General features: G+C 41.2%; 1 protein-coding gene across 9 annotated transcripts in view; it reads right to left on the reverse strand.

Annotated features, from left to right (window-relative positions):
• LOC117525032 (signal transducer and activator of transcription 4-like) overlaps positions 1–12,198 on the reverse strand; it is a 46,407-nt gene that overhangs the window by 23,119 nt on the left and 11,090 nt on the right. For 6 of the 9 annotated variants that reach the window (XR_004564940.1, XM_034186863.1, XM_034186859.1 and 3 more), the window contains exons 4-9: positions 8,444–8,542; positions 5,365–5,460; positions 5,093–5,171; positions 3,398–3,483; positions 3,005–3,156; positions 2,262–2,420 (exon numbers count right to left, since the gene is read on the reverse strand). Coding sequence is in view for 8 of the 9 variants with exons in the window: in XM_034186863.1 (XP_034042754.1) it covers positions 2,262–2,420; positions 3,005–3,156; positions 3,398–3,483; positions 5,093–5,171; positions 5,365–5,460; positions 8,444–8,542 (671 nt within the window). In the remaining variant the exon portion in view is untranslated. The remainder of the gene's footprint in view (positions 1–2,261; positions 2,421–3,004; positions 3,157–3,397; positions 3,484–5,092; positions 5,172–5,364; positions 5,461–8,443; positions 8,543–12,198) is intronic. The other 3 variants (XM_034186862.1, XM_034186860.1, XM_034186857.1) reach the window with 1 other exon arrangement.

Here is a 12,198-nt window from a genome sequence, read left to right on the forward strand (position 1 = left end):
GAAAATTTTCAAACGAAATTAGCTACTTGAACTGCTTTCTTTAGCGACCCATACAGTCTATGATAGTGACCATAGCAACATCACAGATGATGTAGGGGCTTCCCCTGACTTGCGCAAGGGATACTGGGAAGCATATGGCAACAGCCAGTCAGAGTAGAGAAAGGCATGGCGACATCAGCTGATGTCTCTCTCGAATGAAATAATCCAACATGGCTGAAAATGCTCTGAAACTGCTTATTTCTGTATAAATCTAATATGTCTCATATATTTTGTAAACGTTAGCAAGAAATGAACACTTCTAAATCTAAAAATGCTGTTTTCATAACCAGATAACACCTCTGAATTGATTTACAAAACATCTTACGGATGTTATGCGCACGACCCGTGTACACGCCTCACTCAAGATCAAACATAACTTCCAGTAATTTCATGCACAAGCACCTTCTACTGACGACCGCATTAAAAATGAAATAAAATATTTATTATGGGATTCCCCAAAGATAAATATGTTCTTTTCATTACAATGAGATGTAACTTAGCAGGATGTTTAGAAAAAAACTCGACATTATAATGTTTGGATTTTAGTAGAAACTAAATGTTGTCAGTTTATGAAATTTTAAAGGTTTAAAGAAAACCTTTTCAAGTACTCTCAAAACACTAAATCAAAATTGTACATCAGCTTTACCACGGTTAAATTAAGTAACAGTTAAATTAATATTTTTAGAAAAGTTGTCTTATGTGTTAGAAATTCACACATTTGTTTGTCTATGTGGTCTGTTCATGGTTTGTGGGTTGTTGTTTTATTTTTCAACCATTTCATACTTTGTGTTGTATCTTTTTATGTGCTTTATTTAAACTGTGGGGCATTTTATTTATTTACAGTGTTTATTCAATTTAAGTTAATTTTTTGTATTGGACTTGGAACACATGTTCACAGAGCTGACTTGGCCTTATTTGCATGAAAAACTAGAGCAGAGAGTGCAAACCTCCGCCAACACTAGCTTCCAATTCCATAAATCTTTTACCTTGGAAAGAAATTTCAAAAGTCAAAGTCCTGTTAGAAGTGGCTTTTCTTAAGATAAATAACATATAATACAAAATATACTATAGATCAAAAGGGCTTTTCAATGTTAAAATCTCATATCCACTAAATCCGCAATCCGGATCAGATGTAGATCAAACATAGTACCTCGCTGTCAAAAATGAGATTGATTGAGGCACTTTTGATTAAAATATAATATAAAATATACATCCAATGGTGTTTTCAATATTAAATTCAAATGTTCACAAAATCCACAATCTGCATCAGATCCGTTGTAACAGTATATTCCAGTTATACTGTACAAATATATGGACCTGATTGACAACCTGAAATATGATAGAACATCTGTCCATGATGGGGTGGGGGGTAAGATATCCTAGGTCAATCAAGAGCAAGACCACATCCCTGTGACACACTCTTTCAGTGTTGTTTGTCCACTTTGTCAGCCATGTATGAATCAGGGTAGGATGAAATGGGTGATAATATAGACTTGCTATGCAGGGCGTGGGGAGAAAGATATCCAGGGGGAAGATAAACTGTGACACTGGATCAAACTTTGTCAGGTGATAGTGAGTGTCAGTCTGCACCTCACTTTCAAATATGAGAGTGATTGGGGCACGTTTGATTAAGATATAATGCAAAATATACATTAAATGGGCTTTTCAATGTTAAATTTAAATGGCCACAAAATCTGTAATCTGGATCAAACTTTGTCAGGTGATAACGGATACCATCCTACATAACACTCTCAACTATGAAAGAAATTTGATCTTTTTTGACAGAGTTTTGAATTTTGGAATATTCGTTCAGTGTTAAAGGATAGAGATTTTTACCATTTTCCAATATTTTTACTGACTATGACCTTTGACCTATGTCCTTGAAAGTTTAATCAGTTCTTGCCTATCAGGATGTGAATCCTCTGTAAAAATGTCATGAAGATATATGAAAAATTGTGGGGCTTCTCACAGACAAACAAATAGGGGTGAAAACAGAAGCTTTCTAAATAAAGGCTGTGCATTAAACTAATGGTGATGAAACCACTCAGTCAAAAGGAAGTGACATGGTGACTGCCTGCTAGTCTTCATAGTGTTACACTTTGTTGCGTAGCATGTTCTTATATGGCGTCAGTTCAGCAGCTTGTGTTATATGACGTTGTTATATTGCATTGTCGTACTTTTGTCGCTTGTGGTTTTTGAGTTACATAGTGTGATCACAGTACCTCTTGATGAGATGATAAATGAGGTATTTCACTCGTTCCTCCATCTGAGGATGTTGCAGAGGGATGGGGTCACTCTCATAGGTGACCTTCAAAACCAGCTCACCCAGTTTGTCCAGTTGACGTTTAGTCTGGAAGAGACTCTGCGCTGTCACCGTAAACCTGAGACATCGAAGAGTGACAATGGCGGAAAGGAAGTCAGGAGTCGAGAGACGGAAAGTGAAAAGGAGGAAGACAGTAGAAAAAAGGTGACGGGGAGAGACCGATCATTTCATATGCACAAACTCAGTTCAACAGGGGCTTTTTTTTTTCAGATCACACTGGGAGCGACAAGGAGATTAAGGACCTTGCCCAAAGGCACTTAGTGATTTTCCTGTCAGGCTGGGGTTTGAACAGAGGATCCTCTGGTCTCAAGCCCAACGCTTAACCACGAAACCATCACCTCCCTAATATACCCTAGTAGCATACCCTAGTATGAAGAGTCTATGAAGAGGCTTCCCCTGGATGGGACGCCAGTCCATTGCAGGTTACTTCCCCAACCAAGGCTGCAACCCATTTACAGCTGGGTGGACTGAGACAATGCAGAGGAAATGTCTTGTCCGAGGACATAAACAGGGAGGTGACCCGGAAACAAACCCATGTTTACTTCTTGGTAACCCAACACCTTGTCCTCCTGAGCTACTGGCTCTACATACAAATAACTGGCCTTAAAGAAAACATTCAGAGATTTATTTCTTGATTTTTACCAACTCTGTAGCTGGTCCAGACCGCTGAGCAGTGGACCGCCAATGGCAGCAATCTGCTGTCTGCGCTTCCATTCTTGCAGCGCAGGGCCGAGCTGAGAGGTCATCAGATCATCAATCTCCTTTATCACAACATCCATTTTCAACAGGATCTCCTAAAAAAAGAAAACAATAAAAAAATAAAGGCACTGACTTAATGTCTATGAGTTTCCAGTTACATCCATGTTGAGATCGAGTTTCATTTGTTTTGCAATTAGCAGTTTTTACCCCTCAGGCCAAACAAAGTGTCTGTCCAATCTTCAGTCAACAGTACCACAGTATCATGTAAAGATACTACAGGTAAAAAGTACCGCGCTGCAAGACGGTGGCGGATTGCAGGGTGCTACAAACACGCACCTTCCGTTTGAAGTCGAGCCTGTTGAGCATTTCCTGTAGATTTGTTAGTTCTTTGCTGGTCTCTTTAGAGTTGTTCTCAGCCGGATCTGAAACAGAAAAACACAAATACGTGGTTTCGTGCAGCGTTGTGTGTTTATACAACCCCTGGCAAAATTATGGAATCACCGGCCTCTGAGGATGTTCATTCAGTTGTTTTAATTTTGTAGAAAAAAGCAGATCACAGACATGACACAAAACTAAAGTCATTTCAAATGGCAACTTTCTGGCTTTAAGAAACACTATAAGAAATCAAGAAAAAAAGATTGTGGCAGTCAGTAACGGTTACTTTTTTAGACCAAGCAGAGGAAAAAAATATGGAATCACTCAATTCTGAGGAAAAAATTATGGAATCACCCTGTAAATTTTCATCCCCTAAACTAACACCTGCATCATATCAGATCTGCTCGTTAGTCTGCATCTAAAAAGGAGTGATCACACCTTGGAGAGCTGTTGCACCAAGTGGACTGACATGAATCATGGCTCCAACACAAGAGATGTCAATTGAAACAAAGGAGAGGATTATCAAACTCTTAAAAGAGAGTAAATCATCACACAATGTTGCAAAAGATGTTGGTTGTTCACAGTCAGCTGTGTCTAAACTCTGGACCAAATACAAACAACATGGGAAGGTTGTTAAAGGCAAACATACTGGTAGACCAAGGAAGACAAAGCGTCAAGACAGAAAACTTAAAGCAATATGTCTCAAAAATCGAAAAATGTACAACAAAACAAATGAGGAACGAATGGGAGGAAACTGGAGTCAACGTCTGTGACCGAACTGTAAGAAACCGCCTAAAGGAAATGGGATTTACATATAGAAAAGCTAAACGAAAGGCATCATTAACACCTAAACAGAAAAAAACAAGGTTACAATGGGCTAAAGAAAAGCAATCGTCGACTGTGGATGACTAGATGAAAGTCATATTCAGTGATGAATCTCGAAACTGCATTGGGCAAGGTGATGATGCTGGAACTTTTGTTTGGTGCCTTTCCAATGAGATTTATAAAGATGACTGCCTGAAGAGAACGTAAATTTCCACAGTCATTGATGATATGGGGCTGCATGTCAGGTAAAGGCACTGGGGAGATGGCTGTCATTACATCATCAATAAATGCACAAGTTTATGTTGATATTTTGGACAATTGAAAGGATGTTTGGGGATGATGAAATCATTTTTCAAGATGATAATGCATCTTGCCATAGAGCAAAAACTGCAAAAACATTCCTTGCAAAAAGACACATAGGGTCAATGTCAACGAGCAGATCTGAGTTGATGCAGATGTTAATTTGGGGGATGAAAATTCACAGGGTGATTCCATAATTTTTTCCTCAGAATTGAGTGATTCCATATTTTTTTCCTCTGCTTGGTCTAAAAAGTAACCGTTACTGACTGCCACAATCTTTTTTTCTTGATTTCTTATAGTGTTTCTTAAAGCCATAAAGTTGCCATTTGAAATGACTTTAGTTTTGTGTCATGTCTGTGATCTGCTTTTTTTCTACAAAATTAAACAACTGAATGAACATCCTCTGAGGCCGGTAATTCCATAATTTTTGCCAGGGGTTGTAGCATCCTTCACGGTCTTCTGTACAAAAGTAAGAAATGACATCATTCAGGATTTGTCATTCATGTGTGTTTGTTATTCAGCGTGTCTCACCTCGTGACTGCAGGGTCTTGTAGCAGAAATCAAAGTCATCCTGCAGGTTCTCGATGTGTTTTACAGCCTGATCCATCAACTACACACAGATCGGATCCAGGTCAGTGTGCTGGTCTGGACTTGTGCTAAACCTTATTATGTTTTTTCATATTCAACAGAATGCATTTCTTCTGTCCTACAATATGTGTTTGTGATGTCTCGTGACTTTCCAGGAGTGCAGCTGCAGTAACTTGATCAATGGTCAGTTATTTTAATACTTTGTGGATAGATACCTGAACACTGCTCCTTATGAGTCCAACTCTGTTTTCCATGTTCCTCTGCTTCTCAAAGGACACAGAATTCTGCAGCGATTTCCCCAGTGGACCCTGCTGAAAAATATTCCTGTTAATTATTCTTGGCATCATACTTCTTTCTTTTCAGGAGGTCTGAGGTCCCAGATTGAATGTGGCTGCATGTCACCATCAGGCTGTTCTTAAGGCCAGACGTTCTAATTGTGGATGGGGGTCTTGCAGACATGGACATGACAAACAATCCTAATGTCATGTAATACCTACCACGACCAGCCCTCCCACTGAAGATCACATGTCCAACATGTTTTCCAGCTCTCCTTGCTCCACCCACAACTAATTAACCAAGTCAGCTGTGTGCAACCAATCAAGAGCTCAGAAACACCAGACCCGACGAATCGGCTGTGGTTCCTGCAGGTAGACATGGAAAACATGCTACTACTTGCAGGTGTTCTCCTGGAGAAGGGTTGGTGAGTCCTGTGGACTGCACTGAATTTGCTGGTGTCAGCAGAAGCTGGAGTTTCCTCTCAGAGGGCACTTCCAAGAGAAAACAGAGGAGCTAAAACATGCAGTAGTGGTAGTTTCCAGGCTGTACACATGTTCACAGAGAGGGCTGGGAATCTGCAGGCAGGTGAGGCACCGGCTCATGACCTTCATTAAACTTGACCTACCCCTCATACCACCATAGTGATGGCATGATATTGAGACGAAGACAAACACTTTAAATGGTAAATAAACTGCATTTCTACAGTGGTTTTCCATCTGACACAGATGTTTTCCAATCATGCCTCATATTCCTCCACTCACACGCACTCCTACAGTGACATCAGGTGGCCACCATGAAAGGCACTCAGCTACACACCAGGAGCAAGACAAGGGTTCAGGAGCTCAGTCAAGGGCACCTCAGGGAGTTGCCTGTCTGACTGCCAACAGAATGTCCTCTGTTCACAAGCCTGCTGCTCTAAGGGCCCTGTCCCACTGGGGAGAGGATCAATTGCGCATGAATTGAGTAAACAAATTACAGGCGTTCGTGTCGTCCGCACAAAAATGGCCAAAATGACAATTGTCCCAGTATGAATTATGGATATATTAATAATATATAGCAAATATATGATGAACAATCACGGTTATATAACGCATGTAGTGAGGAAACTGATCTGACACATTAAGATTATCACGGTAGTATTACAGGTGTATGATGAATGCATCGCGCATGTGTTGCGCGTGCACGGCATCTGCATTGCGGTCATAAAATAAGCGCACTCGGGCCGTCGGCATCACTGTTCAACCAACAATACAGGCTCTGGAGCATTTGCTGGACTTGGACAAGTTGATCACAGAGTTAATGTTCATGTTGTCATGCGAGAATTAACTGTTCATGAGTTTGGGGAGCGGGAGGGGGGAAGCCACTCAAGGTCTGAGACGGTGTTTTTTTATTTTTATTTTTGAGAGTGTCACAGAAAACAGATTTTAGCATGAGTTGTGGCTAAACAGCAACTCTTCCTTTTGTTGGTGTTAAATAAAAGTCCTGGATTGCAGCAGCTATGTCTTTGTGGATCTACACAGCCAGACCGGCACTGACTGGCAGGTATGTCGCTTTCTGCCACATATAGTACTATGGGTTTATGTGATGTATTTGTTATGCATTCACAGATTGTCCGCAAATCAGCTGCAAAGCAGATGTAATAAAAACGCTTTATTCATGGCCAATTTGTATGCATTCGCTACAACATATTTTAGTTTGTGATGTGGACATGATGGGCACGATATATATCTGTTTTACACACTGTCCCAGTCCGCTGCCAAGCCACGAATCCCCGTCAGTTGCGGATATCAGCGGTTAACGGCAGATATACAGCGCATAGAGTGAGTATGTATTGTGTATGAATTGAGTATATATTGAGTATGTGAGGCGGATGTTATCCGCATTCAGATTTTTAAACAGCTCAAAAATCCTGGCTGCGGACATGCGTGCCTCTGCGGATGATCACGGGCGTGTTCGGATGACGGCTGACTCATACAGGCATGTTACATGGATATTGCGGATGTTTGGCGAATATGGGCCAATTTTGTGCGCAATCCATACGCAAATCCTCCTAAATGCCAGTGGGACAGGACCCTAACATTCAGACCGCTACCTCTCATGATTACTTGGAGTCATAGAGGATATTGTACACCTGTGGTTCCAAGGTTCTGGTGGCTGATCCTCCACCTGCAAACCATCAAATCTCAGCGAGACAATCAAGGTGTTTGAAACCCTTTGCAGGTAAAGCTGCAGGGCGCTGTAGTATTGGGGTTGAACTTCTTTAGGCACGTGCAGATGCTGCTCCAAAGCAGACTAGAAGAAAGGACTTAGTGGAAATGAAAAGATTGCAATAAGTCTGCGGGGTGCAAACCTGCACTCAGTCGGGTAAGATCAGCTGCCTGCAACATTACTGTCATGAGCCTCGTTTTCCTGAGCATATTCCAGCACACGTATTGCTGAGGACTACATGATGTTAAGGGTATGCACCCTGTCCTGGAGCAGATAGATGGTTACATTTTGGAAAATAAGGATCGCAGGTGTTCCGCCTGTGTGGCAGAGTCTTCTCGACCTGACCTGACCTTTTATTAGAAGCACTGCCAAAACATTAGGTGTGGCCAAATCAGCTGTAACCAACTGAAAAACAAAGAATGCACTTGTGTTTACGAGCATGTGAAGACCTGGATGACACAAACAGCTGTGGTAGAACAGAGACTGAAAAATGTTATTGCTCTTGTGTGCAATTTGAAAAATGTTCATTACCTTGTATTTTCTTTATCTGTTTGCAGTTTGTGATATTTATTTCTCTGTAGGTATTTGGCCTTTACAGCCAAACATGCACATTGTATTATATCACTGCTGCCTCGCTTATTTCATTTTACAGCAATGGTTCTGGAAGAGTACGACACACGCTGTTCAGGGGGATAATAACACATAGCGGTTGGCATTGTTGCAACACCTTCCTGGCAGCATCTGTGATTTACTAGAAGCAGCTGCAGGAGAAACAAAGGGGCTGTTCCACTGACGCACCACCATACAGACCTGTTCCTGCATGCAGGCGCTGGAGAGGATCCGCCGCTCTTCCCTCAGGCAGGTGGCGATAACTGTGGCCATGAGGACAGGGTTGGTCTTGTATTTCACCTGAGCAACACACACACACACAAACACACACACACACACACACACACAGAAAAAAATACTCCAGGTTACAAATACACCTGAGCAGCAGTTACAAAATAATAAGAACAAGACAATAAAACTGTATACATTATTTATGCTACTAAAAAAATTCCCATCAATAATCCAAATGTATGTTTACTTTGGAGCGAGTGAGTCAGTTTGCGTTCCGAGTGTGTGTTTGCGTTGCCAAACAAGACAACAAGCCCTTAATGAGGAGGAAATGCTTCAGTGTGTCATCACAGTGTTTCTCTGAAATCCGATGTGACTTATGGGAACCCTTTTAACAGATTTTATTACCAAAGGAATGAGGTTAGACTTGAATCTGATGTACTGGAAGAGAAAAGCTTTCCACTCACATGTGTTATGAAGCATTTGTACTCAAAGGTACTTGGATGGAAACCAGTTCTTCCCACGGGCCGTTGTAGCCTGCAGCCATTTGTGTGCTGGAGATCATTTTTGGGACATGAACCTCATTCACAACAAAACTGAGGTGGCAAAAGGAGAATAATGAAGAAAGAATCAAAGCAACAGGTGCTGTGGAAGGAACTTTCTTTCATTGTAATGAAATCTGTCACCTGACGACGAAACATGACAGATTGTGACAAAATGGGTCAGTGTTTCCCAGTCCTGGTCCTCAGAAACAAAAGTCCTGCACATTTTCCATTTGTCCCTGAACTAATCAGATCAGATCATCTGAGTCAGTTGTGTTCAGTTAATCAACCCGAGGACCAGGATTGGGAAACACTCAAGGATGAAACAATTACATTTTGATGCAGCTCTTGACCCTCAACATTTGAGGGTCAGGCATTTTTATTAATTTCTAAACTAAGGATAGACTTTGAAAAAAATGTGTTGGAATACGTGTTGTGGTTAAAAGAACTGCATTTATAAAGCACTTTTCCATCTGAATCAGAAGCTCTAAGTGCTTTACAATGATGCTTCACATTCACACACAGATGTCAGGGTGCTGCTTTGCAAGGTGCTCACTACACACCAGGGGGGGTCAAGGACTTTGTCAAAGGACCCTTAGTGATTTTCCAGCCTTATAGGGGTTTGAACCAATGATCCTCTGGTTCTCAAGCCCACCACCGGACCATCACCTCCCCAAGCTGATAGATCTGACAAACGTCTTGTGCCTTGGTGGTGGTTTGAGTTTGACTGATTAGCCCTCTAGTTTTAAAACTATTAAAATGAATACCAATAATTTACCAGATTAATTTTGTCACATAGAATCCAAAAATAAAGAGTTCTGCAAAAAATACAAAGTGCTAATCTGTAATTTCTCTTTGGGACACGCCCACTTCCTGAGCTGTTCTAACTTCACTGACAGACATTTTGTTATGATTTAAAAAATAATAGATTAAAAAAAAACTGCTATGTTGCTCCTCAACCCATTCAAACCCCACACAGATTAACTTGGAAAAGTACAGAAATGTTTTTCTGTGGTAAAAGGGGGAGAATTCTGTTTTAGCTCCAGATTTGAATAAATGAATGTACATCTGCATCATTGCTGGAATGATGATGAAAAATGCAACAACACCTACAGGATCACATTCAGCACAGTGACACCGAAGCCATCCGGCACTGGCATGGGGGGGAATTAATAATAAATTATTGTTGGAAAGCTCTTTAACGACACTATACACTGCACTTCTGCCAGTGCTGCAAAGTTGTCACTAAAACTTTGAAGCTGTTAAAAATGTAGCCACTGTCACTGAATGTGCATCGTGGGTGTTTTCCTGGAAAGACTTGACGTGAAACCAGAGCTGTAAATTGCAAAAAACGTAGCTGAACACTGCACCAGTTTGACTGTGTTGCAGAATTTGGAGGTTATTGCATGTTCATATAAGAGGGGCGACTGAGACATTTTAAGCCTGACCCAGGAAAAGTCGGACGTGGATCTCCACAATGTGTGACGTTTTGACTCACCGGATGCAATCTTGAGAAATGTTTGTTTATTCTGTGTCCTTCCCCAGATTTGTGCCTCGAGATAATCCTGTCTTGGAGGTCTACAGACAATTGCTTTAACTTCATGCTTGGTTTGTGCTCTGACTGTCAACTGTGGGACCTTATATGTAGACAGGTGTGTGTCTTTCCAAATCATGTCCAGTCAATGTTTCTGTGTAGGCTCTCAGTTGTCCAGGTGGTTTCCATAGTAGAGAAGCTTGAATCTTCGACTGGACTGGGTTGCTTGATGTGAGGACGTTTCGCTTCAAATCACAGAAGCTTCCTCAGCTAAAATTCTTGCTCTGGTAGTCTGACCAGAGCCAAAGGCTCCGTCCAAGCCTTTGGCTACTGAGTTTTTAGAATTGATTGATACCTTTAATTTTATGCAACATGTTACTGAAGCAACGCACATATTTGGTCATAGGTTGGACTTGCTTTTAACTAATGGTTTTGATGTCAGTAATGTTCAGCTTTTGGATGCAGTGTTCTCTGATCACCGTCCGGTGTTATTTAATTTTATTTTGGACAGCAGTAATAAACCCAGTGTTTCTGCATGCTATCGGCGGCAGCTGAGGCCAGGAGCGGGAGATCATTTCTCCTCCCTTTTTGTGGCCTCAAAAAACAATGTAGCTGTCACATGCCAAAATACAGAACAAATTGCATCTACTTTTCTTTTGGCATGCAATACCATTATGAACACTATTGCTCCACTCAAAGCTATGTGCCCTAAACCCAGGCAGGAGCCCTGGTTGAATGAAACTGTGCGACAGGCCAGACGTGAGTGTAGGAGGGCCGAGCGCAAATGGAAGAAAGATGGACTGACCGTCTCCTATCAAATTCTTAAAAAAAAGTTGGAGAAAATTCCAAAATATGGTCAGGTCTGAAAAGGCAAAATACTTTTCCAATCTAATTTCTGATAACTGGGACAAACCTCGTGTGCTTTTTAAAACTATTGGATCTTTGTTAAACCCTGGCCAATCCACCACTTTGGAAGCAACTCAAGTTGTTTGTAATCGCTTTTTAAATTTCTTTTGTGATAAGGTCGCCAGTATTAGGGCTGGGATGACTGTCACTTCGGCCAGTTCAATCATGGCTCACGCCTGTTCTGCTGTGTTAGACCGGTTTGAACCTGTGTTATTTTCAGATTTATCAAATATTGTTAAAAATCTCAAACCTTCATTTTGTCCCTCAGACTGTATCCCCCACGACTCTTTAAAGAGGTCTTGGGAACTATCGGCCCTGATGTTGTTGTTTTGGTCAACAGCAGCCTTATGTCAGGAAAGGTTCCTGCATTTTGTAAGCAGGTTGTAGTTGAGCCTCTTTTAAAGAAAGCGAGTCTTGATAACTCTGTTATCTCTAATTATAGGCCCATATCTAAGCTTCCTTTTATTTCAAAGATTTTGGAAAAAGCTGTTCTTGTACAACTACAAGAGTTTTTAGAAACGAACAACATTTTAGACAGTTTTCAGTCAGGTTATAAATTATTTCACGGCACGGAGTCTGCACTTTTAAAGGTTTTTAATGACCTGTTTTTAATCACTGATTCTGGTGATTCCGCCATTCTGGTGCTTTTAGACTTGACTGCTGCCTTCGACACAGTCGACCATGAAACTCTTTTATCTCTTCTTGAGAACTGTGTGGGTGTCAGGGGGACAGCCTTGGACTGGTTC

Source organism: Thalassophryne amazonica, chromosome 14 (genome assembly GCF_902500255.1).
Source record: "Thalassophryne amazonica chromosome 14, fThaAma1.1, whole genome shotgun sequence".
NCBI lineage: Eukaryota > Metazoa > Chordata > Actinopteri > Batrachoidiformes > Batrachoididae > Thalassophryne > Thalassophryne amazonica.